The 23,923-nt window shown below is 34.3% G+C and overlaps 1 protein-coding gene across 1 annotated transcript; it reads right to left on the bottom strand.

The window, feature by feature from the left end:
* Positions 1–7,796: 7,796 nt before the first annotated feature.
* On the bottom strand, positions 7,797–23,648 carry LOC138312459 (fibrocystin-L-like; the record flags this gene model as incomplete). The annotated part of the gene is made up of 14 exons (XM_069253327.1): positions 7,797–7,937; positions 8,344–8,618; positions 9,355–9,425; positions 9,656–9,910; positions 12,687–12,776; positions 13,001–13,110; positions 13,794–13,864; positions 19,989–20,028; positions 21,796–21,878; positions 22,042–22,092; positions 22,247–22,334; positions 22,647–22,704; positions 23,029–23,116; positions 23,435–23,648. Coding segments are annotated over 10 exons (824 nt in total), but the record flags the coding sequence as incomplete, so codon positions are not given.
* Between the last annotated feature and the right edge of the window lie 275 nt (positions 23,649–23,923).

The raw sequence follows: 23,923 nt of genomic DNA, 5'->3' as shown, positions 1-23,923 counted from the left end.
TGCTACACAGAACTACCAAATAAAATGAATGAAATAATTATTGTATCAAACATACAGTGCCGAGTCAATGGTCTTTAATTATGTCTTTATAATCTACTACATTTCTTTCCATTTGTTTCATTGACTTTAACTGATTTTATTTATGGATTGATTCCAAATCATACAGAAAAGTGGCTACTCGTTCAGATCACATGTTCGGTGAAATATTTCTTAAGAGTTTGAATATTTTTAGAGAAAATTAATTTTATTGGTGAGACACATTTCCTTGTTAAGAATAAAGAGGGAAACATGATAACAACGTTTAAGGGTCAGTGATAATAATTATGAAATGAAACATCAGAAAAAATATGCAAATACTATTAGCTGAGAGCGAACGCCATTTTCTTATAAAAATGGATAAAATTTTGTTAAAATCCATCTGAACATGTGATCATCAATATTCAAAGAAAAATTGGGGAAAACCCACAGAATTTATCAGGAGCATTAAAACTGCAAAAGGACATTTGACCCAGATATGATCAAAATAGATCAAAACATTATAAATTTTTGAAATGTCTTTGATTTAATTTTTCAAAGTAATCAACCATGATAATATATCTTTAGAGATGGTAAAAGATGTTATCATGTTGTGTATCATTAACTGAAATGTTTCATTACAAGCAGATAACAGTTCTTAATGAGCAAGATAATGTTTAATAATATAACTGTTAACTAATGTTAACCATGATAAATATATCTTTATATGTATGCACTTAGATATGTATGCACTTTCTCAAAAGCATTACCTTAATCAAGAAATTGTATGCCAAATTTTATTTTTATTAATTGTTCACTTACACACGACGTCGGCAAAAAAAACGATTTGTCATTTGAGACTTCGTCTCAGGTGACTTAAAAAGCATAATTATATCAAAATAAAATCCTACCTTGCAACTCAAAACAAAGGTTGACCCGACAAAAAATTGCGCTGTTTCGTCGAGGTTTTACATTTGTATTGGTTTCGAACAAATTTGTTTTCATCTATTTCAATTATTGTTAAATAAATTTTAACATTTTATCAACAGGATTTGAATTATTTGAAATGTTTACCATCGGATTAATAGACAAATAAATATTCTGTCGTAGAAGCCAGAAGGGGTTCAATAATGCTCCCTGTCCACAGAATGGTTGTTGTTGATTAGATATGTATAGGTATCGCCAGTCTTTATTTATCCAGTAGTTTCTTGAATATGATATCGTAGAGGAATAATCGTCCATACTGTAGTGAACCGCTGCTTTCTTGGGGTCTGTCCAGTAGCTCGGACATCGTACCATGAACAGTTTGGTAAGGGCGTCTTCCATCTGTCAAGTTTTCAAAGAGAAAGATACCGAGTTTTGTTGATTTTTTTTTCATTACTACATCTTTTAAATCGAAATTCACTAATGAAAACTAACATTGTTATTTAATTCACTGAATTTTATTGAATTTACTATGAGTATGGTTACAGGTTCCTGTCACTGCTTATAATATAGCAAGACTTCTAAGCTACCTTGCTTAAGCAACCTATTGAAAAGAATATCCTTCAAATTTCTTCAAATATAGTGCCAAAATAAATAATTTATTTACAAATACCAACCCTAGCAAAATATTATCAATTCATTAAATTAAAATTTAACAATTGATCTGGCCAATTTATATAAAAAAAACGATTAACATTTCAAGACTATTGTGAGGTAAAATATAGTTAGCCTAAACTATACCTGGATCAGGAGGGTACTTTTGTCTGTTGACAATGAATGGGTAAAACTGTCGAGACATATGTCAACAGAACCGAATAGCAGATTTTGGCTTTTTGTTATTTAAAGAAAATATAGAGACACAAAACACTTTTGTAGAGATGTAAGCACATAGTCTAAGATAGAAGAAAGAATAAAAATGACAATTTTGTCACAAATTTGATGTGATTAAACTTTCATATTGATAATGATTTAGATAAATGATGGCACTCATTTAAGCAATGAAGTTTATAAAAACATGATTGGCATTACGACAATAATGGTGTTGCTGTAATATGGAAGCATTTATGATCATTGAAACCAATTCAATCAATTAAAGAATAGTAAGGAATGTCGAGATATGTACTATACCACTATAATTAATACAAACACGCTTTTTACACAGCAAAAGACTCAGTGATACGTTATATACCATATTATTATTTTTACCAATTAGTGTTCTTCCTTTTTAAATGATCAAAGACATTAATATTCAGTGGTTTATTTGCAGACCTATAACGAGAATACTTCGTTCAAGCATTATTTTACTTAATTTATAAATACCAATTGTTATGCTGATGATTTTAGAATATACCTTTTAATATTTGGATTTTTAGATGATAATATTACCAGTTTTAGATATCTTTTTAATCTTTCATCGTGGTAAAAGACGCTGTCGTAAATAAGACATCGCTAAAAGAAAGCCTCAATTAAAAAATTAATTATCAATAGCACATGCCTTACACAAGTTCTCTGTCATAATACTACAAAACGGGTTTAATCAAATTTGTTCGTGTAAAAATTCACTGGTAGCTGTCAAATGTATTTTCTCGACCCATAAATACAGAGATAATTTTTGACAACCATTATTTTAATATGTTACCTGAAAGTTATAATTGATTTGTTTATGAGCTTGACTTAATACATCGTTAAAAAAGCTAGCTGAAATGTTGTAGGAAATGCTATTGTGGGGAATATAGGTTAACATGTGTTAGGTTGAGTCAGAGATCTAAATTGCTTTCCTTTAATTTTACGCATTTTTAACGAAAACAATATTCTGATTCGTGTTTGTATATATTCCCAAAAAGAGTAATAAAAAACAAGCAAATGTCAAGAGATTTGAATATAACACTTCAATAACCCATAAACATAGCAATTTAGCCATATTTCGTTGTTGAAGATAAATGTCAAATAAATCATAAAGAGTGTCAATGAGTACTATTTTTCTTCTCGCACTATTGTGATCCAACGCTTTCGTAAATAGGAAATATATTTATATACATTTACCAATGCAGTCTTACCCAATATAATGATTTTAAAGTCACTACGTATCTAATGATTTCCATTATCGATACAATTACAAGAGCATGAAAACAAAATATGGGGACAAACGGGAATTATAGAAAACCCGTTTTATATGAATGAATTTGAAATCCCCTGCAAATTGCATTCAATTTAATTACCCATTTAGTACGAATCACTTAATACGAAAACCCGGGTAATACGTAACGGTTTCGGAGTCCCCTGGGTACTTTGTGTATTGTTTTTAAACTTAAATAATGCGAAGTACCAAAACCATCCATAGTTGGCGAATCGTGACCTCCATTATGTAGGTAAGTTTTTACAATTCATCGACATTTTTACTCCAATCATAAGCTTTCAGTGGATAATCCACATACATGTAGTGTTACCATTCTTAATGTTGAATCTTTAATCTATATAAAAGGCCCTTGACATGTGATACCACGGAGCGTGCCAGTTGATGCTACGTTTAGGTAACTTAGTTAAATGTCTCCAAGCTATACGCTACCATTCTCTAACGATCGAATGAAACACAATCCAGCTTCAATTAAGTTTAAGTTAACGATACGAACAGATCACTTTAAATTGTGGATGTTCAATACAAATCAGTTCAACAGGTAATATATCAATAACAATGCACACATCCTGGAGTTAAAACTGTTATGTCTATTCTATATTTGCATATTACAGAGTTATCTGCCCTTGCAGGTATTGATTGTGACGTCATGTGTTTGCGATCGTAACGTCATACTTTAAGGAGAAAAGGTCTTAAATTGTGCCCACTAAGTACTGACGTCACAATGGATACCTCTAACTCTGAAGTATGCAAAGACGTAATAGATATTTATGGGAAAACATATCTACATACTTGTGATGCCGATGAGTTACTGTCTATAAGTGGTGACGGTGTACCGGCCATCATCAGTGTTATATCTTCCTCCCGCTAGGTTGACCGTCCTGTATTGTTACTATGGTGACAGAGGAAGGCTCGGATAATCCCATGACCTCCAGAGAAGGAAAGTCTCCAGAATCGTAATTAGAACACAGGTTGAGGTTTATACCTTTCATTTATAATGCCATTTGTACGTTGACACAGCTGGATACGAGAAACTTTACTGGCGTACCATACCAACACTATATCGCCTTCACTGATTAACCATCCATGATATTTCAGACAAGAGGTCCAAGGGACTTAACGGTCATCTGACTACCTCGGCAATATTTCAAATTATCATATATTGTGTCATGGTAGCCACCTTCGATTTGGGATTAACCAGAGATCATATCAGGATCATTTTCATGCAACTTTCAGCCTAAATCACACTGGTAGAAACTTGAGAAGAAGTTCAAAATGTGTTTTCAAGATGGCGGCCATCTTGGATTTCAGATCAACCTGAAAAATATCAACACTTGGTCAGGACCATGTCAGGATCATTACAGACACGTTTCAGTTGAATGGCACCAGCAGAACTTGAGAAGAAGTTCAAAATATGTTTTCAAGATGGCGGCTATGGCGGCCATCTTGGATTTCGGATCAACCCGATAAATAACAACACTTTGTCAGGATCATTTCATGCACGTTTCAGCTAAATCGCACTGGTAAAACTTTAGAAGAAGTTCAAAATATGTTTTCAAGATGGCGGCTATGGTGACCATCTTGGGTTTCGGATCAACCCGAAAAATAACAACATAGGCCATGGGCTAGGAGGGTCCCACATTCAAAATGAACATAATAGGACAGCAAATACATATCAGGACCGAATAGTCCAATATATATAGTGATTTGTAAGCAGGAAATGGAAAACAAAAGTTTAAGCTCAGAAATAGTAATTTTTTTAGCAAACATTTCATATTTGGCTCGACGAAGCAAAATGTTTTCTAACAACAAACTATTATTCGTAATCAGTTGACTTCTTATCAATAAGTGAAAACTACAATAACACCAAAGACATATAACAATACATAAGAATATTATTGTTATACAATCATTTGGTTTACAAAACATCACCGGGTGCGTATACAGGACATATGATTGATATGTTTTCCAAACCGCTGACACTACAGTTTCCTGGTGTATTATGATTTCCTTAAATAAAACATTGACTTTTAGCAATTTGTAAGTAGAAAACATAAGTTAAAATTTGACAGAATATCTAGGTTGGACAAGTCGTGGTTTCCTAACTTCAAAATTTCCCAACGTAATCCATTTTCATGTTTATTTCATATGCATAGCATTATCAAAATGTCAGATGGTTACTACAGTGTCACATATTTCTTTCCCTGGTTCTCAATGATAACCATTATCATTGTGGGTGCTTTCTCGGCTCACTCTTCTATTCACTGAAGTGACTCAGCATGTCTGGTAGCTGGTACATGCAGTCCAAATCAGAGTAATCGAGATATCAGTATCCAATTCAATATCAGTGTTGTTCTAGCCTGTCATCTTTCATGACCCATCCATGGTCATATCAGGAACAACAGGTTCAGGGATGTGGGATCTCCTTCAGATTCTAAACATATATCTTATGCTGTTTCAGACTTCTCCGGCATAATGGCAATTACACCAGATCCACATTATTCGAATGGTGGAATTGGTTCTCCTTAGCACGTAGCTCCATAATTCGTATGAAGCACCATTCATCAACCTTGTGTGAAAAATTAACCCCAATTTTTCTGCCTAATTTAGAAAGAACAACCCATTCCCTATTGATATGCAAAATATTAACATACCACAACTGTTTCTATTAAGGGTTAAATTTGGCAAAAATTGCTGAAAAAATGGTGTATTCTGTAGCTCAAAATTAAGGGGTAGGGGTAGCATATGTTGTTATTCTGAGAAAAAATATGAGTCTTATTAATCAAAACTTGTATATTCTTAAAGAAGACTACAGGAAAATAAATTCTTCAAACTTCCATACATATCAAACATCTCATTAGGAAGTTATGGCTTTACACTCTTGTGTATATGGTCAAAACGGCAAAAATCCCCAACTTAGTATCTTTGAGTGACAATTGCTCAAAAACAAGCACACCGACATTTGTTTTTTTCTTCCATTTTCTTGAATGTATGAACTCCTATTTCCAAAAAATCTATATGAGAAAAAAAGTTAATACAAGAAAATTTTGAGTTCTCAGAGGTGTACATCCTTAAAGTCTTATTTTTTTCATTTTCAGCGTACAAATCACTACATATATTGGACTTTTTGGTTCTGATATGTATTTTGTTGTTCTATTGTTGTCATTTTGATATTTTATTTGTCTAATTCGGTTGAAAAATGGCAATGTTATGACTATTTTTCACTTTTCAGTGAAACTCGAGATGGCGGCCATTTTGATGACCACATAATCGGATCTTATAGAATGTTTACATTGGGTTTTTTCTTGTTGTTGATTTTACTGATTGATAATAGGTCAAATTACTAATAAGAAATGATTGTTTGATTGTTTGCTGTTTGGAAACTGTTTTGCTGCGTAAAGCTAAATATGAAAAATTTGCTAAAAAAAATTACCATTTTTGAGGTAAAAATCCGATTTTTTCATTTCCTGCTTAGTAACCACTACATATATTGGATTATTTGGTCCTGATATGTATTTGCTGGTCATTTTTATACCTCATTTGGAGATGGCGGCCATCTTGATGACGTCATAACCGGAAGTTCATCCCAACTTATGCGATGTTAACATTTTGATTTGTGATCAGTGGGTCATAAGGGTTCAGAAAAATGTTAGTGCTGAGGTTTGGGGGGGGTGCATATGGGACCCTCCTAGCCCATTGCCTAACACTTTGTCAGGACCATGTCAGGATCATTTTATGCAAGTTTCAGCTAAATCGCACTGGTAGAACTTGAGAAGACGTTCAAAATTTGTTTTCAAGATGACGGTTGTGGCGGCCATCTCGCATTTCGGATCGACCCGAAAAAATATCAACACTTTGTCGGGACCATGTCAGCATCATTTCATGCAAGTTTCAGCCAAATCGCACCGGTAGAACTTGAGAAGAAGTTCAAAATGTGAAAAGTTAACGCACGGCGCACGGCGGACGACGACGGCCGAAACATGATGACAATAGGTCATCCTGACGCTTCGGGTCAGATGACCTAAACTGCTTTAAAAATTATAGTGAAAAAGAAGCATAGGTAATGTAACTGATACTTACATGTATACCAAAAACTCTTGCATTAAAACATATAAAAAATGTGATTTGTGAGAGCTGAATCAGCCATCAAACAGAACAAAATTGTGCTCTAGGAAATATAATTCAATAACTTGGTTTAAGGCTAAACGTGTGGATAGTGAAACTAAATCACACCCTACAGTTAAATATTTATATTTTAAACATTTTTCGTCATAGCATGGATAGGTGCATTTACCTTAAGTTAAGGTTTCGATAAAGTTCGAATACAAACAGATACACAAACTACTTGTTATAGACACTTGTAAGAATACTATACATTTCATATACAGTGTACATGTATGTTACAACACAGAGATACTCAACACGAGTTTCGTATTTACTTCTAAAGCATCATTGGTTTACATTGTGTCCCAATTTCACATGTACAACTGCATACATCACCAAATTTACTAATAACTAGGACGGACCTTTTAAAATAGTATATTATAATACAAATATATTCTAACGTAGGTTTCGAGATGATAATTTTGGTGCAACGTATGACTATGCAAACACCAGAAAATTTATGTTCATATACTTTACCCCGTGCATGGTTTACCTCTTTCTGAAATGAATGAGACGTTGTACTTGAAAGCATCACCATGTGTTGTCATGTTGATATACACAGACTCCGATACGTCAAATACGGGAAGGGCATTCAGGGCGTCCATTACATCGGCTGCCGACGCACCACAAAGTAAGATTTCTGAATGTTTTGAAGAAAAAATGTGAACCTGAACATTATTGAGGTATGTTGAAGGAACAAAATCCCAGAATTACATTCACAATTGAAAACTGCTTTGTAGAAAACTTTATAATAGTTTGTCATTTATTTTTGGAAACGGTGTGTTCTTTTTTTACGGTCGTTAAGCCAACCTCGTCAACTTTTTTTCATTTTTTTTTTTTCCAAGATCCATGCGAGGTAGTTGCCAGGTACCTAACGAAATATTTGAATTTGTTTTTTTCCTCTCGGGAACCCAGTTTTCCAACACCTAAACATCAAACGTCCTTAAACCCAGAACGTTAATAAAACAAAAGAAAACACCATATAATTTCCATTAGTCATTATATCAAAAGTACTTCTGATATTTAACAAATGGTCAATTATTTACCAGTAAAAACTCCGTATAATCCTAAGCGAAAGCTTCCTTCCTTCTGGTACATGTTAATCTCCTGTTGTTCGTACACAGCGGCGGTGGCATTGGTATCACCCTCTATTGTTATTCTTTGTTTCTCATTTTGGATATCAGATCTCAGACGAATTGTTTGTATTTCCTGTACAACATTACCCGCCATGTGGTGGTTTACTATGCTATCTAGATATCGAGCTGATATTCTTAAAGCTTGCGTACTTGTAGTCTGTCTGTATAACACCTCCATGTAATAACTGTAAACAAAACAAATTAATCAAAAGTTTATCAGTCAAAAAACTGTCTAAGCATATAATGCTTCTAATTAATTCGAACATACCAGTTTGACAATTCTTTTTTACACACTTTAGATACAGACAAGAGAGATCCTGGCGTTTGCCGTTGAATGATCTATAAACCATAGATACGCTACAAAAAGAGAAAACTTTAGTTTCCTAAATGTAATAATGGAACCACGTACAAGGCCCCTATACTTTTTATTTGAGACCATTTCTTTTATTTAGCACTTCTGGCCCCAAGATAAAGAATCAGTACTATGTCTAAAACAATCTAAATTTAGACTTTGCCAATCAAAAATGGCGTTACAAAACGCTACGTCATTTTTGATTGGCTAAGTCTATACTTATTCTTAAGACTAGTTCATGATCCCGGGCCTGATGTATAGCGAAAACATCAACAATTTTTTTTAATTTTCATATCTTTTTGTAATATTCAATATGTAACACGATGGCCGCCAACCATTCAAATGCCTCTACAAATTCATATACCGTATGTATATTTTGATACAAGATAGTCAATTATTAGAACAACAATACGAATATAACATACTTTCAGATAATCTAATACATGTGTGGACTTTATTTTAATTTCAAATATGGGAAATAACTATATGTTTTTAAAAATAAAGAACAATCTTGTGTCAAAATGTACATTATCGAACGTCAGTGTAATTGTCGATAGTTTGAAACCTACCTTTGATTTGATAGAAGAGCAAGAGTATTTGTTGTTCGAGTACCTCCATAATTGTAATTGTGTACAACGCTCTGAAGAAGAATCAATCCTTATACAATAGTAAAAAATAAAAATATTTGTTATTGATTCTTCATAGAGATGAAGAGAAAAACAACGATCGAGGAAAAATAAGATAAACACATGCAAATGGGATATAAGCAGAGACAGAGATATATAAAGAAAGACAGTGAGACAGGCCGACAGCGAAAGATGACATAATAAAGTGATAATCAAGTCAATTGAATAGAATAACATATCTTACCACATTATCTCCTTGAAGGTAGAAATGCACACCATGAGCTGAATAGATTTCCAACTCATAATCACCATCAAAAGGGGGATAGAAAAAAACCCTTCAGTCGGTTGGCGTAGCTAACAGATTTACTTCCACCAATAATTAATGTTGTATCTGAGAACGTTACACTGTAGTCAGGCGCACTCTCGTTTAAATCCTTAATCATATCCAGGTTGATTACGGATGTTTCGTTCCAGGATTCAACAATGACGCCCCTGTTGCCTGCAATATATGTCAGTATCATAATCAACTGAGATTTCCCTAAAATTAATTCAAAGTCTAAAAATAAGAACATTTTGGTAGCAAGTAGTGATAACGGCATTCAAATTAAGGTTATATGTGCCGTATTTTTCATAGTCACGAATCAAGAAGAGCTTTAAATATGTTATTCAACTCCAAAAGTTACCAACATTTTGAGAATTACAATACTTTCAATGTATAGGATTTAATTTTACAAGTACAAAAAGGACTGAAAATGATTTTTGGCAGTACTGCCAAAAATCATTATATTAACATCTTCAGTGTAATGAAATGAGTATGTACGGTCAGACCATGAAGCCATCTTGCTGTCCACAATTTCATTGCACATTTTTACAGTATTATTAGTAATTGTAAAGTGATTTCTGAAGGTATATTTCCATCTAAACATGTATAAGGCATAAAAACAAGAATTTCACAGTGCATAACCAATGTGTTCTAACTAACGTTTATAAGGCATTACATATGTGTGTCTGTCCATTTGAATGATTTTCACAGCTTTATTCATTAAAACTTATGGTTTTAAATAGATAATTGGAGAAAAATTAACATGTCCATTCACTATACATTATGTATAAAATGGAGTTATCTTAGAGCCTAAAAGTCACACTATACGTAACTTTTCACTTTTTTGTAATCACAAAGATATGCAATGATCGAATATTATACCAATTACCTAGAATAAAGATGATAGGCGTGTATTTTAACATTAATCCGTGCAGGTAAACCTATGATATCTGCCATCTTCAAACAGTAGTCATTGCATAACCGACAATTACCGACGCGTTATTAGGCCTACACATGTACACGTTGCAGTATGCTATCCGCCTTTTTTAAAGTAACTTTACTAAAAAGTTATCCGGCTTGTAATTACGTTTATTGAATATTTAAACCTGATCTATAGGTATGTGGGGAATTTGTTAATAATCAGTAATAGTCGTTTTTAATTAAATTAGTCAGTCAAATAAAGTATCACGATAATATACAAACATAAACATATGGATAGGCCGTGCTCCTGAATATTTGTATTAAATGAGATAAAACAAAATACAAAGTACATGTAGATTTATTGAGTAAGCCTACTTTGTATGTATGTACACGTACATTTGTATATCTTTCTATATATAGGGGTCAAAGAAGTAATATCAACAGGATTTTCCAGATGACAAATATACATGTACATGCAGGTACATTTTAGATGTTTGTGACATTCCATACTACCAGAAACATATATGCATATTATAAAGTATATGTTTCTGGTTATAGCGCGTAGTTTCCGCCGCCGGCTTTCATTCTCTGCAAACACATTTCATATAAATTAATCAGTTTCTTGATTACAATCTAAATTGTAAAGTAACTCAAAGTATCATTTAACGAGTAATAAATTAATTATGTAATTAAATGTGTATTTTGTGTTTATTTAAAATATGTTTAACTGATTTTAAAAGCCATCTACATATATGTCGGCTATACTAGATGGCGCAAAGTTTATTTACTTAGACATATAAAACATGTCTCAAATTTTTGTAAAAGTAAGATGTAAACTATTAATGTTACATATCTCTTTTATATAATTTAATTTCATATGTTTATACTCATCTCTATTGGTTAGATTTTTGAGGTTATTTTTCCATTGACCGAAAGAATTATACGAAACGTTTTCGCAGGGAATTTTGAAAACTGAAGTATTGGATAAGATATCACTGCGCCACAAGTCAATTTTGTTTTATTATAAAAGCAACTAAAATTACAGAAATCTATGCCTAATCAGTACCTAAGTGAGTTATCAGACTCAAATTATGAGCATTATTTTCAACATCTTTCAGGGTTATGAAGTCATAGACAAAAAACAGACGGACAATCTTTATCATAGACGCTTAGCGTCTAAGAAAAAGGCTCTTCCGTTTTTGTCTACGACTTCAAAACCACAAATGATTTTGAGAACAGTGCTTAAATAAACAATTACTTAATAATTAATTTTAGTTTTATTTTTAACAATATTTTTACAAAATGAAACCACAATAAATATGTTCATTTATCCATAAAACAATTATTACCTCTACAGAAGAATTGCTCGCAATCGTTCGACCTAGTTTTATAATATAAAAGATTATATCAGATTAATATAATCGATAAATTCGTAGTTTATTCTAACGCTTACATTTCTGTTTTTCCCGTACGAAGTCGATCGGGTCACGTGATATTTACCGGAAATCCTTCGTATCCTTTCGGTTTGTATTTATTGTGGGTCACAATAATTGTTTTTATTTTTTTATATATATATTTTTTGAAACTTCACAGTTTGTCTCAGTAACATCTTACCTTGTTTTAGTCATTATTTTGTGCAGAGAGAACGTGGTAATTTTCTTTTGTTACGTATACTGTGCCTTTAACATTTATCACTAATTTCTCCAATTTTAAACTTTGTCCCGAACATTTTTTTGTCAGTGTCATGTCATATATTGCTAACGTCATCAGTAATTGAATAACGTCATGCAGCTGTACTTTAATCATTGCGTCTGTTTGATCCTTAACACTGTCCCATAAGAAGCATAAAATATACAATAATTTGTGTATTCATGCTATTTCTTGCCGTTCAAGGACAACGCGGATGATTCTGGTAGAATAAACGTACCTAGAATAGACCCGAATTTGGTTATAATAGTTTAAGGTATGTCTGGCAGAGAATAAATGGCAATAGGCTATACAAACACTGATTCGCGACATTGTAATAATTCACCTGTGTTAATATGCTGGGTTTGTCTTGGTTTGTGGACTGTCCTGCATTTTATAGATGTCGTATTCAGAGCTAAGACATGGCATATGGAACCTGAAAAAGTATCTCAAAAAGATATAAACACTGTTTGATCATTTATTCAGATTAATGTACATATAGCAGAAAACTGACGCGACGTCATATAAAAATCGAGTAACATACAAATCAAAAATATAAACTTAGCACTACGAAAGCCGTGTCAGGTCAAATTTAACTTAAAACAAGTTGACTTTTGTGCAGTATTACAACATGTCAACATTTGAGCATATATATATCACCTCCAACTTTAACATCACGGAAGACTTTGTCTCATCAAAGTATCTCCCAGATATTGTTATAACTGTGCCACCTTCAGTACTTCCAGACGATGGAGTAATGGAATGAATCTCTGACAAAAAAACAAAAGTTATTAGATAAGGTGATTGAACTAAATTACAGAGTTTTCAATAATTATAAGGTTTATCATTATGTCCCTAAATTAAATTAAGGGACTTACTGGTTTTACTCCGTTTCTTATAATCAAGCCTCTCATGCGATGATTGAAAAAGGAATCAGTTGGACACTATTCCCAAGCGTTTAAGTACTTCTAGTCAGGATGTCATCCAGATGACCGCCATATAGATTTTAGGCCAAATATAAAAAATAAAAAACTGACATAAACGATAGACGCTATCTGGCACACGGACTAATATAGAATCGAAATCTTAGGCTTAATCTTCGATGTTACAGTTAAATTCAGTAAAAGTCTTTACATGTATACCATAGGCCTCATCGGTACACATATGTACCAAGAAAATCATTTGTAACCGCTGCGTTTATACATTATTTCGGATATTCGTAAAGGCAACATACCAATTATCGCCAAGATATCTAATGTGTTTTCAAAACTGGGTGACCGTTATGTTTTATTGATAACCGTAATACAAGACGAACGTTTTTGCTAAAATATTAAAACGGTGCTGTGGGAAATATTCAACGAAGTACACATCTTTTAGACCAGTAATTTTTGATTTGTTAATGTGCATTTGCAGTGAGTAAAAAGCGGGCAATACCAATAAATCTATAACATACCTGCATAACTTTGGAACATAAATATTTGACCATTTCGAGACACTCTGTAAAGATTCATATTAGACTGTGACCTGAAATAGATTCAGAGGTAAACGATTAATAAATTTATAAAGGATTTTCTCTGGTAAAAAGTACAAATTTTCTGATGACTAACTTTTTGTAAATATATATTTTTTAGAAAAAGGAATCTATAACAAAGATAAAAATGGAAAAAATCGATATGGCGGTGTGCTTGATTTTCAAGTATCATGAATCAAAGATAGGTATTTGACGTAAATAGTGACCGGAATTTCACTGTTTTGAGTATATACACGACAACCTAAAAAAAATTGGCTGTCTGATAAGTATGAATATTCGTAAAATTGACAAAATCAATGTTTTCTTTAAGAAAATGATAACATCACACCCCTTATTTTTGCTCCGAACAGCTCTATATGTTACCCTTACCCCCTAAATTTTGAACATGGAAATGTCACATTATTACAATTCTTGACTGATTCAATGCTTCCCAGAAAAAAGTTCTGTTTTCTAAATTTTTGCAGTTCAATGGAAAAAAGTTATTGCTTCTATGGAAAAAAGTTGCTGCTTTTAAAACTATCATAAAAATAGGGGTCAGTGTGCTTGATTTTGTCCCAATAGAAAATTTGTTATTTTTCAACATTTCTTGATAAAAATTCAAAATACTTAAGTGGGGGAGGAGAAATAGGTGCCCATGTAGTTGGCAGTTTTTCGAAACATTGTTTTTTAGAACCGGTATTAATGTTTAGTTTTTTTATGCTTGTTGGCATTGACAAGTAATGTCCAATGTGGTCATATGGCGGCCATCGTGGATTTCAGTTATCAAAAATGGCCAAAATGACACATTCGCGTATACGCGCATAGATAGAGAACCAGACAACGCACAGATGCAAATAAACACATTTTAAAATATGATTGAAACATGCTGAAAAAATCGATAAATGTCATAATTCTCATCATAAGAAAAACATTTGATGGAAAAAAAACACCTTTTAAAAGTCATTTCGAATTGAACTAACCCTTGTGTTAACGCATATGTACTATAAAAAGATATATCGCATGACTGAGGTGGGGAAAAAATAGAGGGACCACACACCCCACAACCGAAAAGCATAAATTTATCGTTTGAAGCAGAAGAAGAAAAATGGTATTCCCCCTAACACAGCCACTCATAGAGAAAAAATAACATAATTACATAAATTACATATTCCCTGATCCAGTAAACATCCAAAGGCTAGTTAAGATATTTTATCCATGATTCAGGCAGTTCCCAATAACTGTAATAATCCATTTCTTTTTAGTGAAAACAACTGGAAAACTTCAGTCAGTGAAAGTAAGACTGGCCACGCCAAAAGGCAGCAGACATGATGTCCTGGAACGAGGACCCGTTATGGTGAGCCAAAGAAGCCACAAGGGTTCTAACCTCATGCGTCCTTCCATTTCGTCCCAGATTGATCATTAGACTGCTCATAGCAATTCTGGCTCTAACATATCCATTTCTTGGAGGAGAAATCCTGATGACCATATCTAATAGGCAAGAATTGTATCTCTCCCCCTAGTTTTATCAAGGTAAAACCTAAGGCCCCGACAGGGACAAAGCAAACCGAACATTCTCCGTCAGACTCAATAGAGACTGTAAAGGAAGGAATCCTAATGGGATCCGGCTTCAACCAGGAAACCGACCTGATCTTTGCCAAAGAGGCAGGATCAGTGAATAGAACGACAGAGCTATCTCCTAACGAAGGCACGGAGAGTAAACATATGGATACCACTCCTCCTATGGCTAGATAAAGAGCAAACAGGCAGACTTAACTAAATAAAACTTAATGGAAACCGACACACAAAGTGTTTTCCCAGAATCATTTAATTTATTCCATTTTAAACATTTTTTTCTTTTCGGCGGTGTGTGAGGGTGTGTTGTGTGTGCGGAGGAGGGGTGGATGAGGTAGGTTTCCCTCTCTTTTTTCCACTTTACTCATGCGAACTATCTTTTCATAGTACACATAATGTTTACACAAGGGTAAGTCAATTTAAAATGATTGTTACAAGGTCTTTTGTCAAAATTTTGTGAAAATTATGATATTTATCGATTTCTTTTAGTTAAAACAACTGAAAATTTCATTTTATTTTCCCGCCATTTAACTGAGAAGATGTAACGTCATTTTAATGATTTTATCGTATTCAACATGTTTCAATCATATTAAAAAATATGGTTATATTTTTCTCTGTGTGCTGTCTGGTTATCTATCTATGTGTCATTTTGGGCACTTTTGGATAACTGATATCCAAGATGGCGGCCATATGACCCCCATGGGACATTAGTTGTCAATGGCAACAAGCATTAAAAAGAAAACTAGAAATCATAACGGTCCCTTAAAAAAACTTCCAGAGGGGTACATGGGAACCTTTTTCTCGTCCCCCACTACTATATCTTCACTAAAATGTAAAAAAAAAAACTTGAAAAAATCAATGGGATATAATTCCATTCTTAAAATGCTTTTCATTTTTCATATCAAAATAACTTAAAAAAGATTTACATCAAAACTTGATAAAGCTAGAAATGGTGTCGCACTGGCGAATCAAGATCGTAGTTTCATGGTGAGGAGAGATACTCATGTTTTTTTTTTTTTCATGCAGACGATTGAATAGATTCAGTTGCCTCTAGATCTTCAAGTATTTAAAATTACCTTGACTCAAGTAACTATATTTTGCATGACAGGTGTCTCCTTTGCAGTTATGTACAAAATTAATTCATTTGTTTTAGAAAACAACCCAATACACCTAATCTAGTGTTATTTAATTAGAAAATTATTTAAACAAAATTTGATACATTGACGTCTACGGTCTAGATTATTTAACTCCATTAAGGGAGATAATCCATATTAGTTTGATTAATGACAAATGAATAAAAATCAGGTATATTTTATTAAAAGTCAAACGATACAAGTTTGATCTATTGTGATTTCTGTGAGGATTTAAAGGCATTTTAGATAATTGTTTTTACCTTATTACACAACAAAATTACTAAAAATTAATTATGAAGGAAAAAGAAACTTTGTTTTCTTGCAAAAAAATAAATATGCATCATATCTGTTAAGTAATACATATATGCCAGGAAATTTGCTGTTAGATTTTAGTTTACGGGACAGATTTACTTCAGATGAATATAGATTTTTCATTAACAGAAAAAGTTAAAAATGACAAATTTCAATATCAATTTAAAAACAAAGAGGCCAAGAGGGCCTGTATTGCTTACCTGGTTTGTAATGCTAAGTAATGTTCTGAATACAGGTTTATTACATAATTGTGTCTTTTCTCAAGAAATTTCCCTCTAATATCCCTATTGGGCTCAACCCTTTCTGATTTATGGGGTCAGAGCCAAAAGTTAGATTTTCTAACTCTTCTCAACAGGATATTTCTGGTCAAATTTGGTTACAATCCATTCAGAACTCTATGACTAGTAGCGATTTAAAGAATTTTACCCCATTTCCTCTATTGGGCCCCGCCCCTCCTGCCCCCAGGGGGTCAGAGCCAAAATTTATACAAACTCTGTTCCCCTTCCGAAAGGATGTTTCTGGCCAAATTTGGTTACAATCCATAAAGAACTCTATGACAAGTAGGGATTTAAAGAATTTATCCCAATTTCCTCTATTGGGCCCCGCCCCTCCAGCCCCCAGGGGGTCAGAGCCAAAATTTATACAAACTCTGTTCCCCTTCCGAGAAGGATATTTCTGGCCAAATTTGGTTACAATTCATACAGATCTCTATGACTAGTAGCGATTTAAAGAATTTACCCCAATATCCCCTATTGGGCCACGCCCCTCCTGCCCCCCGGGATCAGAGCCAAGATTTATACAAATTATATTCCTTTCCCCCAACGATGTTTCTGACCAAATTTGGTTACATTCCATGCAGAACTCTATGATTAGTAGCGATTTAAAGGCTTTATCTCTATTTCCCCTATTGGGGCCCCTTTCCTCCTGCCCCCGGTGTGTCTGAGCTAAAATGTATACAAACGAGGTTCCCCTTCTCCCAAGGATGTTTCTTGCCAAATTTGGTTACATTCAATGCAGAACTCTATGACTAGTAGCGATTTAAAAGATTTACCTCTATGTCCCATATTGCAGGCCGTCCCGCCTGCCTCTGGGGTCAGAACCAAGGTTTACACAAACTATATTTCTCTTCCTCCAAGGATGTTTCTGGCCTAATTTGGTTACATTCCATGCAGAGCTCTAGGACTAGTAGCGATTTAAAGAATTTCCCCGCCCCTTCTACTCCTAAGGGGATCAGAGCTCAAATTTATACAAACTATGTTCCCCTCCCCCTTTCTGGCCTAATTGATTACATTCCATGCAGAACTTTATGACTAGTAGCGATCTAAAATATTTACCCTATTTCAACTATTGGGCCTCGCCCCTCCTGCCCCCAGGGTGTCAGAGCCAAAATTTATGCAAACTCTGTCCCCCTTCCCCCACGGATGTTTCTGGCATAATTTGGTTATATTCCATGCAGAACTCTATGACAAGTAGCGACTTAAAGAATTTACCTCTATTTCCCCTATCGGGCCCCGCTCCTCCTGCCCCCAGGGGGGTCAGAGCCAAAATGTATACAAACTCTGTTCCCCTTCCCCCAAGGATGTTTGTGGCCAAATTTGGTTACAATCCATGCAGAACTCTATGACTAGTAGCGATTTAAAGGAAATGTTGATGGACGGACGGACGGACGGACTACGGACGCCGCGCCATGACATAAACTCACCGGCCCTGTGGGCCAGGTTAGCTAAAAATTACAGGTTCAAATTTCACCTCTCTACAAAGTTTAAAAAATGCACCTTTTAAAATCGGCCGCCAAATTGATCATTTCTTAAAATCCGTGTATAAAAAAACAACAGTAGTCTAATTGTTATAAATTTAGACAATTCATTTTTATCAAGATCGCTCACCTGGTTTGTTATGCCAAGTAATGTTCTGAATACATGATCATTGTTTCTTTTCTGAAGGAATTTAAAGATTTACCTCAAAATTCTCTGTTAGGCCCTAATCTTTCTGCTCCAGGGGGTCAGAGCCGAAAAAATTATATAATGTCTGTTCTCATTCCCAAGAGGATTTTTCGGACCTAATCAGGTTACAATCCATGCACAACTCTAGACCTAGTAGCGATTTAAATAGTAACCTTTATTTCCCTATTGGGCCCCGCCCCTCTTGCTCCCGGGGGTTCAGAGCCAAAATGTATACAAACTCTGTTCCCCTTTCCCCAAGGATGTTTATGGCCAAATTTGGTCACAATCCAAGCAAAATTCTAGGACAAGTAGTGCATGCAAAACTTAATGCCTAGTAGCGATTTAAAGGATTAACCTCTATTTTCTCAATTGGGACCCGCCCATACAGCCTCGGGGGGTCAGAGCCAAAATGTTCAAAATTTATACAAAACACTGTTCACTTTTCCTACGGGCCATGTGAGCTAAAAATCACAAAAAACTTTATGATAAATGTTGAAACGAGACTAAAACCTCACCAGAGCAGATCCTTAAGTTCAACTGCCTTTAAGCCATAATGTGGCTATAAAATGATAAACTTTCAAATACTAGTTCTCCAGAGGGAGAATATATATAAATAAATATTAAATAGTATAAATATCCCTTCCACAAATTTTCGGCCTCTTGGCCATCTTCAGGTACATAGAAACACAGGAGGGGCGGGGCCCTATAGTGTACCTGAAGATGGCCAAGAGGCCGAAAATTTGTGGAAGGGATATTTATACTATTTAATATTTATAAAATAATAGTATTTTACTAAAAGTTGGAATCGGTCTTAAATCATAGGAAATCGGTTATTTTAATTCAATGTAGCCAATACAAATGTATATTGTACAGAAAAAACTTATTGCTAAGCAACAGGCTAGCGAAATAGCAAAAGATTGTTCTTAAATATATTTGACTACTCCTCTTCCTGTATCACATAACTATTTTTCGACTAAATTAAGTTTATGTGAATATATATGCTTATTGTTTACATAAATATTATATTTCTCATTTAGATTTGCTTGTCTAATACATGCATTCGTATTTAGAAAACATTATTCCTGTATCCTGGAAATTCGATCTTTACATATTCGTTAATATGAATTTATCGCATTATATACATTGCTGACAGACACATTATGCAAGCATGTACTTACCTTCCTCTTCCAGATAATGCATAGCTTACATTGATGTTTCCTGAAAAATACATACATGTATATGAAAATATTACAAATCTATATTCTATTTTTCGAACATCAATAAAACCCAATGTGAATTAAGTCAGTAAAATCTAAATGGAAGTGAAATAAACATTGAATGATGAAATAATTTGTATTGATACAGGAAACAAAAATTAATTAAAAAACAAGAACACTGACACGCCAGAAAGGGCACCGCTGAATGTGCCTTATGATTAGAAAAGTAAGAATTTAAGACATATCCCTTTGGTACTTTCTGAGAAATAGATTTTTAACTACCAAAATCTGCTTTGTCGGCCATCATGTTAACCGATTGGTTCCAATATACACAACAAGAGGTCAAGAGGGTCTGTATCGCTCAACTGTAATGCCAAGTAATGTTCTGAATACAAGTTCATTGTTCCATTTCTTAAGGAATTTAAATATTTACCTCTTATTACCCTGTTGGGCCCCACTCATTCTGCTCCAGGGGTCAGAGCCAAAATTTATACAAGTTCTGTTCCCCTTCCCCAAAGGATGTTTCTGGTCAAATCTGGTTACAATCCATGCAGAACTATATGACTAGTATCAAATGAAAGGATTTACCTCTATTTCTCCTTTTGGGCCCCACTCATTCTGCTCAGAGGGGTCAGAGCCAAAATTTATACAAACTCTGTTCCCTTTCCCCCTAGGATGTTTCTGGCCAAATCTACTTACAATCATGCAATATGATTAGTATCAATTTAAAGGATTTACTTCTATTTCCCCTATTGGGCCTCGCCCCTCTATCCCCAGTGGATCAGAGCCAAAATTTATACAATCCCCAAATGATGTTTCTGGTCAAATTTGGTTTTATTCCATTCAGAACTCTATGACTAGTAGCGATTTAAAGGATTTACCTCTATTTCCCCTATTTGGCTCCGCACCTTGTGTCCCCGGGGATCACAGAACCAAACTTTATACAAACTCTTCTCCTTTTGGTTACAATCCATGCAGACTCTATGACTAGTAGCGACTTAAAGGACGGACGGACGGACAGAAAGAAGGACGGACGATCGAGGACGGACGCCGCGCCATGATATAAGCTCACCCGCCCTAACAAAGGACACTAGGGGAACCTACATATGAAATTTGAGATAGACCTCTTAGTTACTTTGTGAGAAATATAAGTAACAATTTTCAACTAGTAAAATCCAAGATGGCTGCCTGTCGGAAATATGAGGCAGATTTCTTCAGTAGTTTCTGAGAAATAGTAGTAAAAAAAAAAAAATTCAAGATGGCTGCCTGTCGGCCATCTTGTTGACTGATCGGTTCCAAAATGTTATCTGCCCAACTATAATATAGGGCCCTAGTAGAGCCTACCTATGATATTTGAGATGGATCCCTTCAGTACTTTCTGAGAAATAGCAGCAACAGACTTCAACTATCAAAATTTAAGATGGCTGCCTGTCGACCATCTTGTTGACCGACCAGATACAAAATGCAATATTCACAACTAGGGTCGTAAGGAAACCGACCTATGAAATGTGAGATTGGTTCCTCAGTACTTTCTGAGAAATAGCGGTAAAAAAAAACTTCAACTATCAAAATTCAAGATGGCTACCTGTGGCCATCTTGTAAACGATCGGTTCCAAAATGTAAAATGCACAACTCGGGTCCTTGGGAAACCTACTTATGAAATTTGAGATAAGTCCTTTAAGTACTTTCTAAGAAATAGTGGTAACAAGAAAAACGGACAGACGGACAGACACTTCACCTCGATTCGGGGTCCTAACAAGAAGCTTACCAAGTTGAGATCCTGATTCACTCAGCTTGCACGTCATGACGCCATTGCTGCTTTGTCCGCTGTTGTCCAATACGATCCCATTGCTAACAAAATATGTGCGTACAATTAAATATTTAAACTTAATGCTGAATTTTCGACTCCTATATATATTTATATTTTTCATATTTTTAGTGTCTGATTCTTGACTTGGAAATATAGTCAGTACTGTATGTTGTAAATACGATTAATAAATACCCCTATACTGACCTTTGACTATCGGAGGCCGTAAGGTTACATATGTCACCTCCCGCTATGACTCTGAAATATAGATTCATAAGAATAATACGAGAAAAAATTGTCACATATTATAAAGTATTGAATATGAAATATAACTGACCAATGGTTTCTTTGGAACTATTGAACCAAAACTAAAAGACACATCTAGTTTACATGTATGGTGCAAAACCTTCACCTCAATACCGAATCCGTGTCCCCATTGGTACTTGTGTTCAATCCGTACTTTGATGTGAATAGCTGCCCTCTTATGGTCAACGAAGTCCCTGCCGTAAGAAGATAATAACGTTTGCTACACATTATATTTATTTTAATTTACCACAAGAAACCGATTATCCATTTTTTTTAAATATGTACATCGTTGATACAGAGAGTAATATGTTTATGATACATCAGCAACTTACTCATTATCGGATGGTAAAAGTGGGTTTATCCTGAATACTCCTGTTTCCTCAATTATAGGACCCGAGCAAAGAAGATTACTTAAATTATGTAACTTGTGCTGCAGTTGTGAAAACAATTCTACGTTATAAGACTTAAGAAAACAGACATGTGTAATAAAACAATTTTATATTCACCTGGTGGGCCTGATGAGGGCGTAATCTCGTTTATTGTTGGTGTATATCCTGAATATGGCTTAGATTTAAAACAAAAGATCAAATACAATATTAATAACGTATGAGCAAATGTGTTAAATAGTTTGTTAAAACTAGCAATTGACCACCACTCAACATACAAATATTCGCACTTTTTTATGTTGTGGTTATATAGTATACAATAAGTTCTATCTACAATGTTACATGTAATCAGATCAGACTTTCACACGTTTTTTATCTTATTAGCGCATAAAATCCTTCCTGACCATCATCTGTTTACTGATAACTTTATTATCCAAATCAAATACGACTAAGGCGGGATAATGCAATCACACGAAGAAATATATTGTAGTTATTGACAAACCAGATATTTGCACAAATATGAAGAACACGTTGAGATCTCGCCGTCGACAGTAACACGGATATAATACCATTTCTGCGGCATGACGTCCCTGAAAGTAAATAACCAAATATTACAAATATTAAATTTCTGAATATTTGATTTTTCCACATATCTAACACTACAGAGACAGATTTCAATAGACATCACTTTCTCACTCATTTTCTCACTTGACAGAGGTACTTGTGCCTTTCGTAAAAAATTGTTTCAAGAAAAAAATATATATATAACTTCCTGATAATTGTTAGTACATCAACCTAGTAACCTAAAGAAACATGTAAGGATAAATCATTAAGAATAGGGAAGACTAATATACATGGAGTAAATGAAGAAATTGGTAGCTTAGTACCACAGTATCTGTAGAACTCACCTGGTCACACAAAATATCCGAGTTGGTGTTGACTTTACAGTGATAACATCACAAGGAAACACATACTGTTCATAAACAAAATCCACTCTATTCCCAAGGTGTTCTGTTCCAGGGAAATGGTTAAACGAGTCCCGAGAAAATCTTGATCCCTGAATGGTGATAGTTGTTCCGCCTGCTAAACTGCCATACCTCGGTGTGATTTGGGAAACATAACCTAGAAATACACCATTTAGAGTTTATTTTATAACCTTTGGAGTTGGACTAGTCTCGGTCATTATAATGATTGTGCCACATACATAAAAGCGATCACACTAATAGCGACAACATACGACAACAAGTCGCCATTTCAAAATATTCAGGGCCATTTCCGTCAGAATCCTGTTGGCATGGTCGTAATAAGACGACTGTGGTATAGTATTACAAAGAATTTTGTGGTGAATTTAAAAGTTAACTTGTGTTAATAGTTGCTTAATTTTAACATCAATTTTC

The sequence above is a fragment of the Argopecten irradians genome, unplaced genomic scaffold, assembly GCF_041381155.1.
Source record: "Argopecten irradians isolate NY unplaced genomic scaffold, Ai_NY scaffold_0326, whole genome shotgun sequence".
Taxonomy (NCBI): Eukaryota; Metazoa; Mollusca; class Bivalvia; order Pectinida; family Pectinidae; genus Argopecten; species Argopecten irradians.
The sequence above is the reverse complement of the archived record's forward strand: the minus strand, read 5'-3'. Positions and strand labels throughout refer to the sequence as shown.